General features: G+C 39.9%; 1 protein-coding gene across 3 annotated transcripts in view; it reads right to left on the bottom strand.

The window, feature by feature from the left end:
- Positions 1-485: 485 nt before the first annotated feature.
- LOC120515557 (DENN domain-containing protein 3-like) overlaps positions 486-22,242 on the bottom strand; it is a 136,209-nt gene continuing 114,452 nt past the window's right edge. For all 3 annotated transcript variants that reach the window (XM_039736640.1, XM_039736642.1, XM_039736641.1), the window contains 7 exons: positions 18,427-18,534; positions 14,261-14,400; positions 12,328-12,485; positions 9,388-9,527; positions 7,964-8,082; positions 7,453-7,590; positions 486-1,228 (listed from right to left, as the gene is read on the bottom strand). In XM_039736640.1, coding sequence (XP_039592574.1) covers positions 1,028-1,228; positions 7,453-7,590; positions 7,964-8,082; positions 9,388-9,527; positions 12,328-12,485; positions 14,261-14,400; positions 18,427-18,534 — 1,004 coding nt within the window. In that variant the 3' untranslated portion in view covers positions 486-1,027. The remainder of the gene's footprint in view (positions 1,229-7,452; positions 7,591-7,963; positions 8,083-9,387; positions 9,528-12,327; positions 12,486-14,260; positions 14,401-18,426; positions 18,535-22,242) is intronic.

Raw genomic sequence — 22,242 nt, 5'->3', positions numbered from 1 at the left:
TAGACATATCAAGCAGGATTTTTTTTCCCCTTGAGATCTGATATGTTTTCAAAGTGTTCCTTTAATTTGCTTGAGCAGTTTATTCTCCTTTCATGAAGGATGACCAAGCAGGAAATGAGACACTGTGATAAGCAGGATCCAATCAGGGAAGGGCCATGTAACAAGCATGAACAAATCAGAGTGCGACTAGAGTCTTGTGTTTTAGAAAACCTGCGTTTTCGCCCGTCCACACTACTACAGTGAGGCTACGTTTTCAAAAGTCCCCATTTTCATGGGTTCTGTGAATGACAGGTGACAATGGAGACTTACAGTATGTCTCTGTTTTTAAACGAAAATGAAATGAAATGTTGACCATCGGTCAACAGCCTTAATGATGAGAATCTATTCTGTGGTAAACGAAGACAAGTCCACCAGAGAATATGAAGATCACTGCCAGGCACGTCAGGTTTCCTTTGTCCAAGTGGATCAAATGAAAACTGCACTGATAAGTTAACACTGGCTTTAATGGCTTGTAGGAAAAGAACATTCAGCCCACTTCTATCAGGTAAGCATGGCTGCAGTGACTGTCCACCTGCTGTTCCATAATCTTTCAAAAGTCACAGGAATTTTCAGCAATACAAGGGTGGATAATGCAGCACTCCAAAGATCCACTGAACACAAACACTGTCTGCAAATGACTTCTTCATAAAAGTATAAAAGATGAACATACAGTAATGCTGTGCAAAAATGGCAAAAAAGACCTCTCATGTCTGAATATCTTAGAGAGTCTTCTGTAGTGCGTATATGCTAAAGGAAAACACCAGCACTTACACATGGCAGATATTAAAAACAGAAATGGACATTAAAAATTAGACGCGAACGTCGCAAGTCAAAGGGATCTCTTGAACGCTCAACAACGTCATCTTCTCCAAAATTCTATAAATATTACACTAGTATTTTTTTTTTCTGTTCAACCCTTTTAAAATGTATGAAACATCTTAATGTTACATGTTACAAAAATAATTTATAATATACAAGTTATATGTCACTATTCAACTTTCCAGATGGCAATTTTGCCATCTTCGCTAGAAGAGCCACTGAGCACATAACGATCCTCGGCAGAACACAATGCCTGCACGACGTCTGTATGCGCCACCAGCTCCTTCTCCACACTGTACTTCACTACGTCCACCACGTAGATCTTCCCTTTGGATTTTCCTTGAGATATCCCCCTACTGCCAATCCAGACCTGCAAACAATACAAGAAGGAAATTGGATTAGTCAGTCATTCTCCAACCCGCTATATCCTAACACAGGGTCATGGGGGTCCGCTGGAGCCAATCCCAGTCAGCACAGGGCGCAAATCAGGAACAAGTCCCGGGCAGGGCGCCAGTCCACCGCAGGGCATACACACACACCAAGCACACACCAGGGAAAATTTAGGATCGCCAATGCACCTAACCTGCATGTCTTTGGACTGTGGGAGGAAACCCGCGCAGACACGGGGAGAACAAGCAAACTTCACACAGGGAGGACCCGGGAAGCAAACGTGGGTCTCCAAACTGCGAGGCAGCAGCGTTACCCACTGCACCACTGTGCCGCCCATACGTATTACAATTATAGAAAATCACCCCGCCTTGGTCTTTGAATGTATATGGCTGTGAGACGGGATTGGGATATCCATTATTTGATTTAAAACCATTTTGGTACCAAAGCTGGTATCAATACTGATACCAAAATTATACTAACGACGGCCTACGGTCAAAGATATAAAGATAATGTAACACACGAGGCCCGTAGCAGGGATTTTGGGGCATATTGACCACTAGTGTTTACCGTAAAGAATGCTACGCAGACAAGATATTACACTTCGCCAGCAACCACCCGGTATCTCATAAACGGAGCTGCGTTAAACCTCTATTCAGAAGAGTCCACACCCATTGTAATACGAAGGAAACAAAAATGAAAGAGAGACGCTATCTCTTCCACCTTTTCACTTCAAACGGATACTCGAAAACATTCATTAATCGAAGCCTACACAGAAGACGCCAAAAAACAGAAATCAGAACCCCCACCCCACCTGGCACTCACTCCCTTATCACCACAAGGTGTCTGAAGGTGCAGCGCGCATCCTGGTCAAGTCAGGCGTCAGAATAGCACACAAACCCATGAACAATCTGCGCACGGTCCTCTTTAATGCCAAAAACAAGAAATCGACAGCAGAAACACGAAACGCAGTGTACAGCATTCCATGCAGTTCGTGCTCAGCGGTATACATAGGACAAACTTCAAAAATAATCGCAACACGTATACAGGAACACCGCAACGGCGTCAGAAGAAAGGACTCACTGATCTGTACGCATACTAAATCAACAGGACATACATTTAACTGGGACAACATACAAGTAAAATTCAAGGCCAGTACGAGAAGTGCCAGAGAGCTGGCTGAATCCTGGTCATCAAATGAGAACGCCATCAACAGACACTTGGACATAAATCCGGCATATGCAAACTTAAGAAGAACGTATTCATAATAAACAAGACTTTACGCCCAATAACCACCCCACGGACTTAGCCAAACGTAAGTTATTGCTATATATTGCCTTTGATTCTTGTAAGTCTAAGCATTATCCTCTGATGAAGACCCCTGGTCGGGGGTTAAAAGCTCAGGAATAAAAACTACTTTATGATACGTGATTCATTTTCTCCCTTTGTGGATCTCCAGCTGCAAATATGCAAACCGTATCACAGACCTTCTCTTCCATTCGTACAACCTTCGCGCATGAAGCCCTCCAATGTATTAGACGATGGGAAACTTCGGCAATCCGTGAAGCACACACTTATGAAAAACTCTTCTTCTCTTCCACATGTAATTTGTATGCGGAAACGTCTGTTGTATATACACTTGTATGCTTACATAACTCCTTATTGAATTATCTAAGCAGAAAGTACCTCCTTATACGCAATATTTTGAGTAAACACTCTGTCTTCATCAGGAGTTAGTTTTCCTTGGTTTTCTGTATCAAGAACTTTAGCTTCTGCTCTTGAGGATGCCTCAGGCTAAGTAACATTCTTGGCGTAAAAACTAACAGAGATAAATAAACACTAAAAGTATCTGCCATGTAATGGAGAGGGAGGAAATGGCACACATGATTAAAAGCCGACATGTAGAACATGAGTGCTGTAATACGGTTAGAAGTGCACACAGACAGCTGCCTCGGCTTTAAAATCTCTATTCTATTTGTGGGTTGTCCGATTGGCAGTTTTAGTGTGTGTTTATTACAGTCTACCTGTTCACTGCATTCATTTCTGCATCTTCTGCTAAACACTGCTTGGAATAAATGTACAGTAATTTGTGAAAACTAAAGTGTCATCCATGAGACATGCACACATATAAGGATTGGGGAAAAATGCATAATGCTTAATGACTTATTTTATAGAAAAACAATACTGTTCAGACTTGACAAATCAACAACAACACTGTACTTTAAATCATAAAACCCAAATAATTTAAAAGTCTAAACTGTACAAAATGCTGACCTCATGCTTAAACATCCAACAGTTTTTGATGATATTTTACTTCATTGAGTTGGAAAATGCGTTATCGTGGTGTAAAAATCCAACACTAACTGATGATTGTGACATGTGCTGTGCCTGCTAAGAAATTGTACACCATGCTGTTCTCACTGACTAGACTCCCTAAGATAACACAACTGGGATGCCTGCTCAGGACACTGGGAATTACAGGCAGCAAGTTCACTTACTCAGCTGAACCGGCAGACACCGATGTAGCTGCTTGTCTGTGAGAGGAGACCTTGTGGGGATTCACCACCTGCCGGTCACACTCCCCACTTCCATTAAGTGATGTGCAAACGACAACACAAAGTAAGTGGAAAGGATGACAATGTACAAACTGTACTGTTCTTTGACGATGACTATATTGATCCACGTCAATAACTAGTTGCTTTGTTCGTAAATAATAAATAGAAGTTACTGCTTGAAATTTAAATGAAATTTAGTTGAAAATATTGGGGTTAGGTGCATTGGCGAGTCTAAATTGTCCCTAGTGTGTGCTTGGTGTGTGTGTGTGCACGTCCTGCGGTGGGTTTGTTTTCTGCCTTGCACCCTGTGTTGGCTGGGATTGGCTCCAGCAGACCCCTGTGACTCTGTAGTTAGGATATAGCAGGTTGGATGATGGATGGATGGATGGATGGATGTTGGGGTTTTGTGTGATCATTTGTATCTGCAAACTCTCATTAATTTCAGCCTCCACTAACCTGAGACCCAACTTTCATTCATTTTAAATGACCAAGAAACGCCTGGTAATGTTGACATGCACAGTCCTGTAACTAGTAGTGCCACCTCTCATGCATGAATCAAACTGATTTTCACCCATTGAGGAATGTGGCTGACAAGAACACATTATTACAATACGCAACGGCTGAATTTCTCACGATCACGTGGTTCCTTTACTCCACTCTGTTCTGTTATTGTCATGCATTGATTTTGTACAAGCTCATCAAGTGCCTTCTTTGTTTGAATCAGTAGATGTTGGCTCACTGAAGATGCCTGGGTTCCCATCTCTAAAGTGCCTTGCTTGTTAGGTGAGACTGCTACCACTCATGGAATGTCAAATATTCCTTCACACAAGAAATCGAGTCTCAGATAGCAGCTATTTTCTTGCAGTAAGCACTGAGTAATTATCAATGCGTTCCATTTATCTCAGAAATCGGATGTCAGAGCTGGGAATGACATCACACTCGAGTTGATTGTGTTCCAGTAAAACATTTGGAAAACCAATATGAATGCATCCAGGAAAACCTTTACTGTGCTTGCACCATCTGAATCAATAGTAGTTGATAACAACACATTATGGTGGTATTCTGTGTATTAAAACACCGTCCACAGTCCACAAATAGAAGCAGGACAGTACTGAGAAGTAAATCTTCAACTTGCTCTTTAACTTATGGCAGATCTCAGAAAATGTCTCGGAGTTCTGCCCTTTTGTATTTGAGATTTTATTATTTCGGGGGGGGGGGCGGCACGGTGGCGCAGTGGTAGCGCTGCTGCCTCGCAGTTAGGAGACCTGGGTTCGCTTCCCGGGTCCTCCCTGCGTGGAGTTTGCATGTTCTCCCCGTGTCTGCGTGGGCTTCCTCCCGCAATCCAAAGCCATGCTGGTTAGTTGGATTGGCGATTCTAAATTGGCCCTAGTGTGTGCTTGGTGTGTGGGTGTGTTTGTGTGTGTCCTGCGGTGGGTTGGCACCCTGCCCTGGATTGGTTCCTGCCTTGTGCCCTGTGTTGGCTGGGATTGGCTCCAGCAGACCCCCATGACCCTGTATTCGGATTCAGCGGGTTAGAAAATGGATGGATGGATTATTTCCGGGTGGAAGTGATGAATATTTTAAGCAAATTAATTACTTTTGTTTTTCAGTTTAAAGCAAGTTTCATTAAAATTTAGTAAGGAAATAAATTAATTTTAAAACAAAATGTCATACATTACTATTCATACTAAATTTTCAGTTGCAAGATGTGACATTTTAAATATATTAAAAATAATCGGCTTGGAACAAGGATGGCTTTCATGTCAAAAACGAGACAAGAAGAACGAGCAGCTGAAATACATATTGCAGTAACTGTAGATGATGTTCACACTGGACTCGGTCTACATGTCATTCACGGTCCAGCAACCTTTATTTGAAATTAAAATCAAATGGACAATGCTATGTTTAATTAATAGGACTGACTTTTTGACAAAATACCATAAGGAAGTGTAGATAATTTCTGTAATTGTGCAAATATGATACACAATGATATGTACATATTTAAAACTATCGAAAATTAAATATTAAAAATGTGTCTTCTTATACTCTTATATTCTTATAAGCTTTTAGCATAGTATTGTTTCTTCTCAAAACCTTTTCACTATGAGAGACTAGCTGTGCTAAAACAGGCTGAAATCTAAGTAATCAACACAGACCTCAGCTTTAACGTTTGCAGTGCACCATGCAATACGTATGTTTCTGTTGTAAGCCATTTGGTATGTGATTCATAAAAGTAGTGTTAGTGTTTGTGGTGCACCATCTGTTGAAATGAAAGATGCAATGCACATGTCTCTGCTACATGCAATTTGGTATGCAATTTGTAAAACCAGTGTTAACGTTTGAGATGCGCCATCTATTGGAATGACAGATGTAGTGCACATGTCTCTGTTATACGTAATTTGATACGGGATTCATAAAAGCAGTGTTAGCGTTTGTTATCTGCCATCGATTGGAAAGATAAATGCAATGCATGTTCTCGTATTCATGCAGTTGCTATGTCCCTGTCATTCCAAAAGATGTCATATCACAGATAGACATATGGACACTTATCCACCCATCCATTATGCAACCCGCTATATCAGTGAAACGCAACCTTTTTCGAGTTGTGGCGCAAAAATTTTATTTCGCGGCGCACCTGAAGGACTGCCCATAAGTAAAGTCGTGACGAGAATAAATTATGTATGAATTTTTCTAGATAAGGTTTAATTAAAATTACCACAAATTAACGAGTGATAATCGTTGAGAATTAAATTACAAGGAAGTATCGAATGCTTGCGTCACAACAAGATGCTTTTCACCACAAATAACCAGAAAAGGTCACCGAGTTTGCAAAGTTTTCTATGTTGATCAGCGGTATCAGAGCGAAAATAAGGTTCATTTTTCCATAGTAATACTCAGACGATTAAGTGGTGAGAGCTGCAGCTACAGCGATACTCTCTCGTCGGCAAGAGACGAAATGTAGCGTTCGTATTTTCTCGTTCTATATTTGCTCCACCTTCTTCTCGCCGTACAGTGAGCGAGATCTTCTAACAACGAGACTTTTTAAGTCTCACGAGATGTGTTTTTGACACCGCTGGTGTTGATATTATGATGAATGGTGAACAGCGAAAATTTTAACTTGCCTTCAAAACAAATACATTAATTTATTCAACAATCTGATTAACCGTTATCTGTTTTTCCAACATAAAATATATATTTTTTAAACATTATCTTTTTAATCAACCAAAAGTTCAAAAACACTAGCAATTTTAAATATTTTACAAAAGTTTTCTCTGTGTCCCTAGAAAATTCCGGTCACCCGACAATGCGCTATATCCTAACTACAGGGTCATGGGGGTCTGCTGGAGCCAATCCCAGCCAACACAGGGCACAAGGCAGGAAACAAACCCCGGGCAGGGCGCCAGCCCACCACAGTGGACACTTATCCTTTTATTAAAATGGATTAAAAGAATTTGTTATTCATTACAAGCAGTAGTGTAAGTAGTATTAATATTGTAATGTTTAGAGAGTACAGTCAAACTCTTACTTGCATATCTAACCAATAAGTAACAGCTACGGTACATATTCTATTTAAAATATTTTAGAACAGTTGAATATCAGGTGTTTGCTGTATTTGTTTTATATACCACTATAAAACAACAAAACCATGTACCTGATTTTTTACTTTTATCATACAATTGACTCCAAAGCAATCCTGCAGTTGAATTTTATGAAATGGTCTTGACAGATCTTTAATATGCCAGATACAAACTTCAGCCGAGTCTAGTGACGTAGTCCACAGCTGATCCCTCTTGAAAATTGAAATGGACAATAAGTTAGAAAGGTTAAGATAAATGTTTGTGATTTAAATCACATTATATTGAAAACAACTTTAATGAAAAATTGTTATGCACAGGGATGTCACTTATATCACAACAGTAGTTAAAGCTTAGTCCCTCCTGACCACAAATACTTTATAAAATACTAATAATAAGGATTAATTATTACGATGTACATTCAACATTCTGCTGTGCTGTTGTTCGGATGTTCCAATTACTGACTGCCATTGAACATCACAAGGATCAGCAATGCAGCATCAAAATCACTATAAAACAGCATGTTTGAAAGAAATGTCATCATGCAGTATTTTGCAGGAATTCTCTTCCCACGTTCTCTTCACTGACCTCTATGAACAGTTCAAAGCAATTGAAAAACAAAGGAGTCTCTCTGGCGTCATCCAGGTGTTGTAGTCGGCGGTTCACTAAGCCATTTTTTCTTAGTTCCAAGATACTGTCAACACCACCTTTAGAAAATGAAACAGTTATGTTAAGAACAGATGATGTGATTGCAAAGTACAACCACGCGTAACATCAATCAATAATTTCAATCATATATACATTGTATACACAGTATATATTAGGTGTGTGCGATGATGAACTGGACCCTGGTCAGTGCTGGTCCTCGCCTTGTGCCCAATGCTGCTGGGCTCCAGCCACCTGTGGCCTCGAGTCGCACTAAGCCAGTGTGTGTGTTTATATATTATAGCCTGACTCCCTCTAAAATTAAGCATACAAGAATTTGAGAATATATTTAAAAACAATTCAGCACGTCAAATTAAAACGTTACATAAACACAAAGCTTTCTGTCCAAAGGGAATTTCAGCCTTGCTCAAGTTACAATCTTGGTGCTTTCTAATAAATATACATGTTCATTGTATCATTGCCATACTTGATAAACTGCAGGGAACAAGAACGCTGCTGGAATTTGCGTAAATGATAACAGCAGCTAAATTCATCTCTAGTTTGCTTCTGTACTGAGGGTTAAACAGCTAAGAGGACATTTGTGCATTTCTTGTATGTTTCTATATCACCATCTCATTAACGGTACGAGAAGCAACTCTGTAAAGTCTTTGAAATGCAAACCTAGACCAAAATCGCTAATATTATAGCTTAAATGAAATATCTGTTTCCTAAATTCTTAGTAGAATTAATGAGCAGCAAATTTTTTGGCTACTTTTGTTTTGAAGCAGGCATTTAAAGCAATTATTGCACCTTTTGACGTTGCAACTATGCTCGGGCCCGGTTCTGCCGGTCGTGCGAAGGGTACATGCACGAAGGCAGCCTCAGCAAAACACACGGCTCGTCTTTTCCCGTCGAATGTCGGTAACTGAAAAACGGGTAAGTCACAACACATGAATTGTGGCAGCTCAAGTACGCAGCACATCAATCAAAAGTTTTTGTAATGCTAATCGGAATTTTACTGATGAATTGATTAAATTTGTCGCCAATTCATTAAATGCGTAAGTCAAGTTTTCTTCTACCTAAGAAGAAATTTTCTTTAATTTTTTTTTGACATTAAGGAAATTATGAAAATGTTTAATTTTAAATACACTGGTTTAGAAAACGAGTGAAGGAATTATAGGGTGAGGGGGCGGCTGAAATTAAATGGCACAATGGCGGCTTCACTACTAGAACCGGGCCTGACTATGCTGTAACTTCAAAGCAAATACTCGTGAGTCTAAATGTATTTATTTTATCAAAATATATTATACCACGGCCTCTCATCAATATTTAAAATAACTAAATATATGAAGAAAATCTGTACTTACAGCACCATAATGTACCATTGAACAGTTTAAGCGCAGTGAGCCCACGACAATCCAAATGAAAGCGATTTTTCACTTTAAGTGTGTATATATCCCACATGATCACGGTACCATCCATGCTGGACGAGTATGCCTGTGCCTGGCTGAAAAAGAATTTAACAGCATGTCAGAAGTAATTTGAGGGCAAAAAATAAGATTCCATCATATGGTAATTTATACTCTTGATATAATCATTATACAATGGGAAGATGTCAACCTGGGACCCTCCAGGAGTGTAGTCTGAGCAGATTTCACTCCAGTCATGATTTTGTAAGGACAGTATGGTACCTAATTGGGTCCATCTGCCAATCAGAATCCTCCCTGATGTGTACCTGAAATTTTGTACAGAAAACTTGATGCCCTGAAGGGCACTGCAACCAAAAAAAAAAGAATATCACTTGTCATCAGGTATCTTGAAATGATTAAGTGATGAAATACAATAATGTATCTAAAATTAAAGCCAAAAAGAATCTCATCATCAGTCCTAAGGAACACTGTCAGTGGTCTTTATAAACTATAAGAACTGGTACAGAGGAGCAAAGTCCAAACTAAGAAGGGATTTCAGTTTAAATGAGAGATTAAAACCAGCATCCACCATGGCAGGATTCTGACTTGGCTCTAAAAAAAAAGATACTTGCTGTGTCCAATTTCAGACTGTGATGAAAACAAAATCTGTGAAAACGTCGTTAGGTATAAGGCAGACGCCAGCCCTAGAAGGCTCAACACTCTGTTTAGGGGCTCAGTCACCCATAATGGGCAAATTCGGAATCCCCGATCAAAGTAATGCACAGTTGTTTGTGGTCTTAGAGGAAAACCAAAGCACCAACAAATGTTTTGACACAAGAAGAACGTGCAAAACCTATGGAGACGGTGCTCTGACCAGTCACACTTTAAAAAAGGAAATATTTATCCGCCTGAAACTACTTTTAATAACTGCAATACAAAATACATTTCTAGACAAGGCAAAATTGAGGAAATTAAAGTTTTTATCAAAATTAATATACTCTTGAAGCTCTCTATGTAGACTCAATAAAGATAGCATTTACACTATTTGAATATGAATAATTTCCTGTTAACAATGCAGTTTTATCCATCCATCCATTCTCTAACCCGCTGAATCCGAATACAGGGTCACGGGGGTCTGCTGGAGCCAAACCCAGCCAACACAGGGCACGAACCAATCCTGGGCAGGGTGCCAACCCACCGCAGGACACACACAAACACACCAAGCACAATTTAGAATCGCCAATCCACCTAACCTGCATGTCTTTGGATTGTGGGAGGAAACCCACGCAGACACGGGGAGAACATGCAAACTCCACGCAGGGAGGACCCGGGAAGCGAACCCAGGTCTCCTTACTGCGAGGCAGCAGAGCTACCACTGCGCCACCGTGCCGCCCCACAATGCAGTTTTAAAATTACAAAAATTTCAACATTTTGCAAAGCTATCATTCCACAGGAGCCTTCTTTCCTAACCCTCCCTTGACTTTTAGTTGACCACCTAACCTACACAAACTTCTAGTGTATGCAGCTCATTTTGATGGAGGAAAGCCACATGCCCCACTAGACTCTTTGAGTTGTAACAGGAGCCACTGTGTCACTTTCAAATATGTCACCAGCAACACCCTTGTAACTGGTCTCTTGGCTGCCTAAAAAATCGTATTTACTGTATTTCTTCTAGGAAATGTCGTGCCATCTACATCAGTGAAACAGGCAACGCAGACCACTTCAGAGAACAGGTTAGAACCATTAAAATCAAAGACCACATAAAGCATGTTGTAGATCACTTCACGTGCCTTGATCACAGCCACACTGATCTCTCGTATGTGTTCTTCAAGTGGACTTCAAAGACACCTTTCAAAGAAAATCTACTGGCAGCTTTGTCTCACCAACTCTCACCTTTTCTCCTTTCTTCTGCCCTGGCTTTGTTCCCTCCATTCTCTCCTACATATTGTATGTGACCTGCTCTTTCCTTTTCTGTTGCACACCTGATGAAGACTGCATAGCCAAAATGTTGTGTCCTTTTAACCTTCTTTCCCTTTCAGGGTGGAAATAACCTTTAACGTTTTTTTTTTTCTTTCATGCAGTTTTAATGTGTTACTACTGAGTAATATCCTTATTATTTCTAGCAATTAAAGGAGTTTTTCCTCCAAAATATATCAAAAAGTTACCAAAAAGACACACCCATATTTTTCCAAGCTAGAAATGTTGAGTCAGAAACCACTTATTGAAAAGAAAGTCAGAATACCGAGATCAGAATCAGAGAATCACACACACACAGTATTTCTGTCCAAACAACGATAAATCAGAATTGCAAGCACTGGAACTTATAGGTCCCACTGTTGCCGACATGCGTTGAGTACTCCTGTGGAAATCTGGAAGAGCTGACCAGGCAACGACTGATGCTCTTGTCACCAAACTGCAGCACACGTGAGCTCTGCAAAATGGTGTTGTGGGAAGATGATAATAATTATTAAGTTTTAAAGGAAGGCAGATAGAGAAGTAGAATTCTACAGGTCTTCACTATAACATACAAAGGGAGCCATTCTGGTGCACTCTGTCTATGTGCCAAATGAATTTCTGAAGGCATATTGTTCTCTGGTCTTAGAAATTTAATAATAGCACAATACTTGATTTTCTGGTTTCTGGCCTGTCAAGATGACTCCATATAAACCAAAAATACCAGAAACAGCTAATCTTTGACCACTTACAAAAATTAGGAACAAGATCAGACTTTCAGATTCAGGCTCCAAATGTTTTGATCATCCCTCGCATTTTAACATATTGTATCTACAGTACTTCATTTTGAATACATTTACGTTTGTAGCATTATACTGGTATCATTTTACAGAATAAAATACCCTGATCCGTCTACTTTCAAGGCAGTTAAAATGAAAAGTATACCTGAACTTGTCACTTTTTTCTAATACGATATCGGTGACCTCACTGCGATGGTCTGTGAGCTGCTTGTTGCACGACATGCTTCTTGTGCTTACAATGTAAACTGTGGAATCCTTTGAGCCGATCCAAACTTGACTCGGCTCCAGCCCCAGCATGCAGTTCTAAACAGAGACAGATACTGCTGATTAGATTGTTACATTGCAATTTTTTTCTTTATTAACAGAGTAATAATTTCAAAATTCCTGAATTAAGTTTTAATCCGTCACTCTAAATCATTAGTATACTGAAAGAAAAATTAAATTACCTATACATAAGTTTTCAGTGATGGTGTTTAATACATCTGGAGTTCTTTCCACAGAAAATAATTCTTTTGAGCTTTTTTGCTCATTAAAATAAAGAGGAACATTTTTTACTTACATAGTTATAAATAAAGCAAACAGCACAACAACAGCTGTGTTTAATCTTATGACCTGCACCTGCAATAAAGTACTTTTTTAAAAAATTCTATAGCTATGCTTAGTAATATAGTTTACTGCTTTAGCAATTTTTCTTTTCACATGACCATTGCAAACGTTGAACAGAAGCCTATTATTAAAAGCCTATTATTTCCTTAGCTACAGATTTTTACCAGCATGATTTTTTTTTTTTTTTTTACAAAATAAACATTTTCTTATCTGTAAATATCACATTGCATCTGTCTCAAATAGAAACTCTCAACTAACCGTATCATTCTGTTAACTTTTGCTTAACAATTTCCTGTCTCAAAAAAGAGCAGGAATGAAGCATATACTACTATGAATTCAGAAATCTGATGCAGATGTATATAAAACACTAAGAAACGGTTACACTTCTACCACAGGGCAGCTTTTAACTCCATCCAAGGGCTTTATGCCACTGCTGCAGAGACACAATCAGCTGTAGGCGTCCATTGAAGCTTTAGTTACTCTCAAGGGCACTGGTCTAAAGGACAGCCCTGTTAACAGGATGGCACAATCACATTCACTCCTTTATCTTTCTGGGCCACGGAGAGGCGTTTTACATCATTGCCATGGATCTCCTTCCTTACAGACTGATGGGATGCTTGCCTTATATATAGTACTGGTAGAAGAAAGCCGAGGTATCGTGTGAAGCCTTGACACATACCTGAGTAGTCACAAATACCTGTGAGGCCAAGTGTCCCAAACATTATGGTACCATGAAATGGGGGGACCAGGTAGAAAAAGTGTTGTCATTTTATACAGGGTATGACTGGAATATATGCAAATACCTTTAAAGTCAAGTCAGCAATGTAAACTTTAATCAGGCCCAAAAAGTTTGAGTTGTAATTTTAAGATGGGTAAATCAAGGAAAATGTGTCTTTGTCCCAAACATTATGGGGGGCCCTTTAGTTCCTCCCAGGCTCACTATATCACAAACTACCTGTCCTGCTATTTGTGTGGCTGTGCCTGAGAAGTCCTTACAGATTTCATTCTCTTCTGTGCTATCTTGGTGGTACCCTTGCCAGATGGCCACCTCCTCAAACATGAAATACAAAACATCATTTTACTAAGAGTTGAGCATCTTTTGTTTTTTAGATGTGACTACTACATTTAGAAAGTAGACTTATTAACCAACATTTCATTCAGCCTTTAAAACTGGTATGAACAGTGACTTCAGCTCTTATCAATGGTATTTTTTTACAATTTCAAAACTGTGGGAAATACTTAGCACTGTCAGCAGTTTTTTTGTCTTTGTTTTGTTTTAAAGGCCATCTGGAATACTGCAGATTTAGTAGACATTCAGAAAGGATGGGAAACTCCCAGCACATTTGACTACTCAGCATGTCAGACTTCCTAAATGGACCTCACTGTGGCATTTATGCATTCTTTAAAAACACATTAAATAGCACATTCTGATAACTCTGGCTTAGGTTCTTGCACATCATTCTTATCATTACCAGTCTCTGAGATCCCACTTGAATACAGTTTGGCTGTAGAGACCAGCTAGCAGCATCAAACACCACAACCTTCCCATCATCTAGTGCACACCATAACTTCGGACTGGAATCTTCCTCTGCTTCACACATGTTCAGATGACCTAAAATGAGAACAGACATGTACAGTATCTGTATTTAAATACACTCACCTAAAGGATTATTAGGAACACCTGTTCAATTTCTCATTAATGCAATTATCTAATCAACCAATCACATGGCAGTTGCTTCAATGCATTTAGGGGTGTGGTCCTGGTCAAGACAATCTCCTGAACTCCAAACTGAATGTCAGAATGGGAAAGAAAGGTGATTTAAGCAAATTTGAGCGTGGCATGGTTGTTGGTGCCAGACGGGCCGGTCTGAGTATTTCACAGTCTGCTCAGTTACTGGGATTTTCACGCACAACCATTTCTAGGGTTTACAAAGAATGGTGTGAAAAGGGAAAAACATCCAGTATCGCGGCAGTCCTGTGGAAAATGCCTTGTTGATGCTAGAGGTCAGAGGAGAATGGACCGACTGATTCAAGCTGATAGAAGAGCAACTTTGACTGAAATAACCACTCGTTACAACCGAGGTATGCAGCAAAGCATTTGTGAAGCCACAACACGCACAACCTTGAGGCGGATGGGCTACAACAGCAGAAGACCCCACCAGGTACCACTCATCTCCACTACAAATAGGAAAAAGAGGCTACAATTTGCACGAGCTCACCAAAATTGGACAGTTGAAGACTGGAAAAATGTTGCCTGGTCTGATGAGTCTCGATTTCTGTTGAGACATTCAAATGGTAGAGTCAGAATTTGGCGTAAACAGAATGAGAACATGGATCCATCATGCCTTGTTACCACTGTGCAGGCTGGTGGTGGTGGTGTAATGGTGTGGGGGATGTTTTCTTGGCACACTTTAGGCCCCTTAGTGCCAATTGGGCATCGTTTAAATGTCACGGGCTACCTGAGCTTTGTTTCTGACCATGTCCATCCCTTCATGACCACCATGTACCCATCCTCTGATGGCTACTTCCAGCAGGATAATGCACCATGTCACAAATCTCGAATCATTTCAAATTGGTTTCTTGAACATGACATGAGTTCACTGTACTAAAATGGCCCCCACAGTCACCAGATCTCAACCCAATAGAGCATCTTTGGGATGTGGTGGAATGGGAGCTTCGTGCCCTGGATGTGCATCCCACAAATCTCCATCAACTGCAAGATGCTATCCTATCAATATGGGCCAACATTTCTAAAGAATGCTTTCAGCACCTTGTTGAATCAATGCCACGTAGAATTAAGGCAGTTCTGAAGGCGAAAGGGGGTCAAACACCGTATTAGTATGGCGTTCCTAATAATCCTTTAGGTGAGTGTACTAGTCGAACACATGGATCTCTGGTCCTAAAATGAAAGGGAAATGAAAACAAAAGAAGAACGCACGAAACAGAGAATAATCAATAAAATGTATGTTATATTAAACAATACCTATCAAATGAAATAAAAGTAGTTGATGTAAAAATATTCATGTTAAACAGAACAGAACACATGCATATTTACAAAATGTTTTATGTACAGCACGTTACTTGTGTAAAGATGGTTGTTGACCTTTCCTTGAAGAGAATTGTCTTTCATCATGACAGAAATGTGTTCATACCTAGAGACCCTTAACGTATCACTTAATGTGGTGACATTGTAACGTCATTGGTCTTGCGTCAAATCAGTTAAGAACTAAATTGCCTCCTGTTTGTGCGTAACGACTTTGTTTAAGCACATGAGGACAGCTGTCTTTATTTTCAGGCCTTGAAAGTCTTTGCTTAGGTACCTCATCAGGATCTATTATGTAAAGATTAGTGTAGGCTGGACATTGGCCCTCACATGGCTGTACAAAACAATCATAAAGATGATTATGAATTCTGAGCACATATACTCCTGTCCTGGATGATTTTCAACTCCCATTGATGTAAAACAGTGTTTCCAAAACATTTTCTTTGGTGGCACACTTTCTGTAACCAAAAATATCCCAAGGCACATTATACTTAATACAAGGGGTGGGACTACTGGAGTTACTGGTAAAAAAGCAGCTCCGAGATCAGCGTTCGCAGACGTTGCACTTAGTGAGCACTTTGCTGGCATCTCCCAGCTACTTCATCCCTTTGCCCGTTCTTCTCTGTCTCAGAAGCAACTCATATGCCCACCATCCACTGGTCCTGTGAGACTCGCTGGCAACCACACACCCAGGCAGATGAACTTTAGCAGACTGGAGACGCATCTGAAGTGCTGTGTCTACAACATAGCAATCACAGAGCTGCTTTAATGCCGGCTTCTCCAGGCAGTCAAGTCCTCCTCAGACAGGTCTCAACCACCCAAGGAAGTTGTCCCTCTCAGACTCATACCAAGGTGCACTGCACTATCATATCCATGGCACACCGGTTGAAAAACACTCTTATGTGTTCCAAATTGTTCAGTCTTTCAGTTCCCATCAAAGTTATAACATCTTTTGTTAGTTCTGGAGGTGTTTTTTAATAGCAAGCAGAACACTTCCATATCAGCAACACATTCTTTTGTTTTGACCATGAAAAAAAATACAGCTGGACAATGAGCACATCGGTGGATTAACTTTTCAAAGTAGTGCTTGCAATCAAATATTGATCTAAGGAAGTAAAAGCAATGCTTGCATATGGGCAAAAGTTGGGAGTATTTAATGATCTCATTGTCTGTTGGCATGCAATTCACGTTCTTTGTCACTGAAGCACATCCTGTGTTTGGCTTAGGAGATGTCACCGCTTTCTTCCTTGCACCATCATGGTGTGTAGCACTGTATTTTGCATCATAAGGATCACTTTGATGTGAGGACATGAGCACAGGTCAGTTTGAACAGGCATTTGTCTGTCTTTGTCACACGTGCATTCTGTATTCTGCACTTGACGCTCAGCAGATGGTGCTGCTGTTCCTCTTCTTCATATGAGGAACCTCTGCCATGCACTCAGTACATGTTGCCACCATTGTTTTCCTTTCTGCCATGTCACCCTCTCGAGCAGTCTACTGTAAGAAAGACACAACCCCTGATAATTTCGCAGAGGTTGCTGTTACACAATTTTTTTGCTTCACCAGTGTGGATTATGTCATAAGCTTTCGATTAGGACCATGATGAAGATTCTAGCTCAAGCATTCATGAGTATTCACATGACATATGTATAACTCTTACCATTTTACATATATATGAAGATGTATGGCGGCATGGAGGTGCAGTGGGTAGCACTGCTGCCTCGCAGTTAGGAGACCGGGGTTCACTTCTTGGGTCCTCCCCGCGTGGAGTTTAAATGTTCTCCCTGTGTTCTCCCTGTCCTCCCACAGTCCAAAGACATGCAGGTTAGGTGCATTGGCGATTCTAAATTGTCCCGAGTGTGTGCTTGGTGTGTGTGTGTGTGTGTTCACCCTGTGGTGGGCTGGTGCCCTGCCCGGGGTTTGTTTCCTGTCTTGTGCCCTGTGTTGGCTGGCATTGGCTCCAGCAGACCCCCGTGACCCTGTAGTTAGGATATAGCGGGTTGGATAATGGATGGATGAATGAATGAAGATATACTGTATACAAAATAATTTGCTGTGATTTACCATAGAATATTTTCAGAAAGAAGACGTATCATTTTTTTTTTTAAAAGCTAGACATAAGTAAAAATATTTCTTCTTTAGCAGAAACCTTTATCTGATTTTTACAAATATTATGAAAACCTACACTTTTTCAAAAGTGGTATAATAAGAGGGGGAGCATAGTGAGAGTAGCTCTTCTTAGCCTGTGCATTGTTGGTGTGGAGTCTGCATGTTCTCCAATGTGTGCATTGGTTTTTCTATGGGTACTCGTGTCTCTTCCACAGCCAAAGAAACTCCATATGTAACAGAATGTGCCCAGAAACAGACCATCGCCTCATCGCTCCTGTTTTCTGCCTGATGCAGCCAAGATATGATCTGACACTCAAACACTGTACTGGAGTAGGATGCTTTAGTAAATGAATAAAACAAATACACAATCAACAATGAAACAACATAACAGCTTTCATGATGGCCTTTATACCGACTTCCAACCAAATCCACTGTCAAGTGTCAAATAATGCGATCATCCAAGGAAGCCATCATTGATTTATGTACCTGGTGTGTACAGCAACACATCTACCGCCAGAGGAGATGTCAGATTGGCAGAGGGGTTGATCTTGTGTTTTAGCATTTCAGAAGTGGTTTTAGGCACCATCATTGGAACTGCAAGAAATAAAGAAAGCATTAGGTACTTTGAAAAGAAACTATTAGCTACAGGTAGGTAAAAATTATTATTAAATTCAATATACATTTAAAATTACAGGGACTTTCAGCTAAAAATGACTTAAGAGTTGGATATAAAATAAAAAACTGAATCCATTAATGGTATAATGTGCAGAGCTAAGAAAGTCACTTGAACTGCCTGTGCAGTGCTTTTATTACTAACAAATATCTCTTCACAACGTGCAGGAGGACACCATGTGTTTTGCCACAGGTACAATATATGAAACAAGACTGGATGATGATACAAGTTATATATTCAAACTCGGTAGCAGTGCTTTGCCACAACTTATGCACTCGCTGAATATTTCACTTGTACCTTTACTCAAGGCTACCTACACTGTTAACATGTCATCCTTCTTCTTTACATCCACTTATTACAAATGGATCACAACTTGTTTACATGATTTGCTTAGCATCACATGAAGAGGCAAGTGAACTGCTTTAAAGTCTAGCGACTGAGCCCCTACAAATACAACCCATCTTTGTGTCTTACGTATGGTATGAAATAATATAAATAATTACTGTGCATTTAAGGCCAAGTGAGATGAAGATCAGCTGCATCTCAGCAACATTTTTACAACTACAACTGTAACAAAGGAAACAAATAGCAGGTGTGCAAGCGCAGCACACTTCCTTTCCATTTCAATAAGTCATGCATCAAAAGCTATCCATTAGTCTATTCCTCTATAGTACTAATGCACAGATACTTTTAACAGACAGGCTTACAAATATTAATTTATGGTTTTGCTAGTTATTTATTGTACCCATTTTTATTTTCAATGCTTCTTTTCATTTTAGCCATATATTTTCATTCACTTCCAAAATCATTGGACGTACTACATAGAAAAACTGTACCTAATTTTTAATCACTTGTTAACTATGTATGTGATTCTTTCAAATTACAAAATGACTTACACACTCTCAAGAGCAAGGGTTTAATTTTTTATAATCATTGGTATTAACATTTAGCTTCTCCTTTTCGATGAACCCATTTAAGATTATTATTTAATTAATTTTAATTCTGCCCTTTCACAGTGGTGTGACTTAAAGCACCGTCTTGCTTAAAAATGCCCATTTGCAAATGGGTACATTGTGGCCCTGAAGGGATGCAATTGGCTGGCAATGATCTTTGACATCATGGAAGCACTTAAAGTGTACATTACTCATGTCAAGTAACCAAACAGGTACTACAAGTCACAGCTGCCACTACAAGCCTGCACTGCTGACACCTGGCACAATAGATTCGCACCACGTCTGCTCCACCTGTTAGCATGAAGCTTGGGAAACTGGGGTTTAAACAGATAATGTCTTTCTGTGTAGTGCTTGTGTTCCTTAGCCCACTGAAGTACCAGTTTTGTACTTTGATACACCTCTTTAGCGGTGATGTGCATGTTAATTCACTTCACTAATTTGACTCTTTTGAACTACCCAATTAAATTAGTATGTTTATTCGATTAGTATGCCTATTTGATTTGTTTGATTAATCTATACTAATAAAAGGCAAAGCCCTCACTGACTCACTCACTCATCACTAATTCTCCAACTTCCCATGTAGGTAGAAGGCTGAAATTTGGCAGGCTCATTCCTTACAGCTTACTTACAAAAGTTAGGCAGGTTTCATTTCGAAATTCTATGCATAACAGTCATAACTGTAACCTTCTTTCGTACATATACTGTATATGGCCATAGCCTGCAGCTCAGTAGCCGTGTGAGGCGGAGTTGCGTCCCTCATCATCACGCCTCCCATGTAATTGAGTGCCTGCCCATATAAGGCCATCCGTCAACAGCAATCCAATAGACACGCTGCCGCTAAATATTCACGGGTGAAGGACTATGCTTATGCAAACGAAGATGAGATAGTCATGGATGGACTAGTGTTTGGCACAAACTCAGCGAAAGTGCAAGAGAAACTTTTAAGTGCCTGGTCTTAGCTAACATTAAATAAAGCCATGGACATCGTAAGATCGCACGAGATACCACAAGCACAGCTGAGAACCTTCGATGCATGTACTCTGAGCGGCTCACGTGAACTGACTGTGAACGCAGTATGCAGAGAACAAGGACGAGCTCCAAGGAGCGCTGAACAAAAAACGCATTACAAAATTGAGAAGGCAGCAAAAGAATATGAAGCGAGTGACGCATACAAGCAAATTCATAAGTGCAGCTATTGCGGAAACAAAGCACGGTGTAAACTGTAAGTTTAAATTATATATGTATAAAGTTTATAGACACGCTGCCGCTGGCATTTGTCATGCCTACGATGAATATGATATTCGCGAGATACAAGTTTAATGAGAAGACAAGAGGTATAAACGAGACTTTGGATCACTTTCTAACGGAGTTAAAATTGCTGTAACGGAGTTAAACTTGCTGGTGAAGGACTGTGCTTATGCAAACGAATAGGAAAGCAAGGTGTAAAGCTTAACTTTAAATTAACTTCATAGACACGCTGCCGCTGGCGTTTGTTATGCCTGAGACGAATACGATATTAGTGAGATACAACTTTACTGAGAGGACGCAGGGTATAAACGAGACTTTTGATCAGTTTGTAACTGAGTTAAAATTGCTGGTGAAGGACTGTGCTTATGCAAACGAAGATGAGATGGTCAGAGACAGAATAGTGTTTGGCACAAACTTTGCAAAAGTGCGAAAGAATCTTTTAAGTGCCTGGTCTGAGCTAACATTAAATAATTGCTGGTGAAGGACTGTGCTTATGCAAACAAATAGAAAGCAAATGTTACGTTATTTTTAAAACGTGTCCTTATCTTTTTCATAACTTACTTTAACACACTTTTTTTGCTAGTCAATAATAAACAAAAAACCTTTTGGGCTTCATTAAAAATATATCATTTATATTTATTAAGTTATATATTAAACACGCTGAAAATTCATTATCATCCTTCTATATAAAAGCGGTCGGGATTGTCCTTCCATCCCGTGAGTGCTACGCAGGCACGGAGTTTCACGCACGCCCGTCCATTTTGCAATGCATGATGGGATTTGTAGTTTCGTTTTTCCAGGTAAAAGATGATTTTCTACTCCAGACTGTGCGATATCTTCTTCTTCTTCTTTCTTACTATATAAAAGCGGTCGGGAATGTCCTTCTGTCCCGTGAGTGGAAAGCGTAGCGGTATTCTGCTTATCACAGACTTACTACTTGCAGCGTGCGGTACGAAGCGACATGATGTGAGCAGAGTTCTGGTGCTCCCATCATTCCCTTGCTTTTGTGTGCGATGTGCTGGAAAAATAGACAAAATTATGTCTCTGGAAATAATTAATGTTGATGGAGTACAAATGCCTCACCGTGTAGTAAATATCAGGGGGGTTCAAAAGGGCGACCTTAATATATAAAAAAAGTTTACATTTCATCACAAAAATAACAGAAACTACGAGTATTAAAGTAATACCGCTGCAATATAACCAAATTAATGAGTTTGTATAAAATATCAAATTGATCTACATATTGAATTGCCTTGAGAAGTGGTGAGAACCCTAAATCCAAAGAGGACTGTTTCATTTATGTTAGGTAGAATGCCCAGAGGGGACTGGGCGGTATCATGGTCTGGAATCCTACAGATTTTATTTTTCTCCAGCCGTCTGGAGTTTTTTTGTTTTTCTGTCCCCCCTGGCCATTGAACCTTACTCTTA

Source organism: Polypterus senegalus, chromosome 15 (assembly GCF_016835505.1).
Source record: "Polypterus senegalus isolate Bchr_013 chromosome 15, ASM1683550v1, whole genome shotgun sequence".
NCBI classification, from domain to species: domain Eukaryota; kingdom Metazoa; phylum Chordata; class Cladistia; order Polypteriformes; family Polypteridae; genus Polypterus; species Polypterus senegalus.
This window is presented reverse-complemented; position numbering and strand designations above follow the sequence as displayed.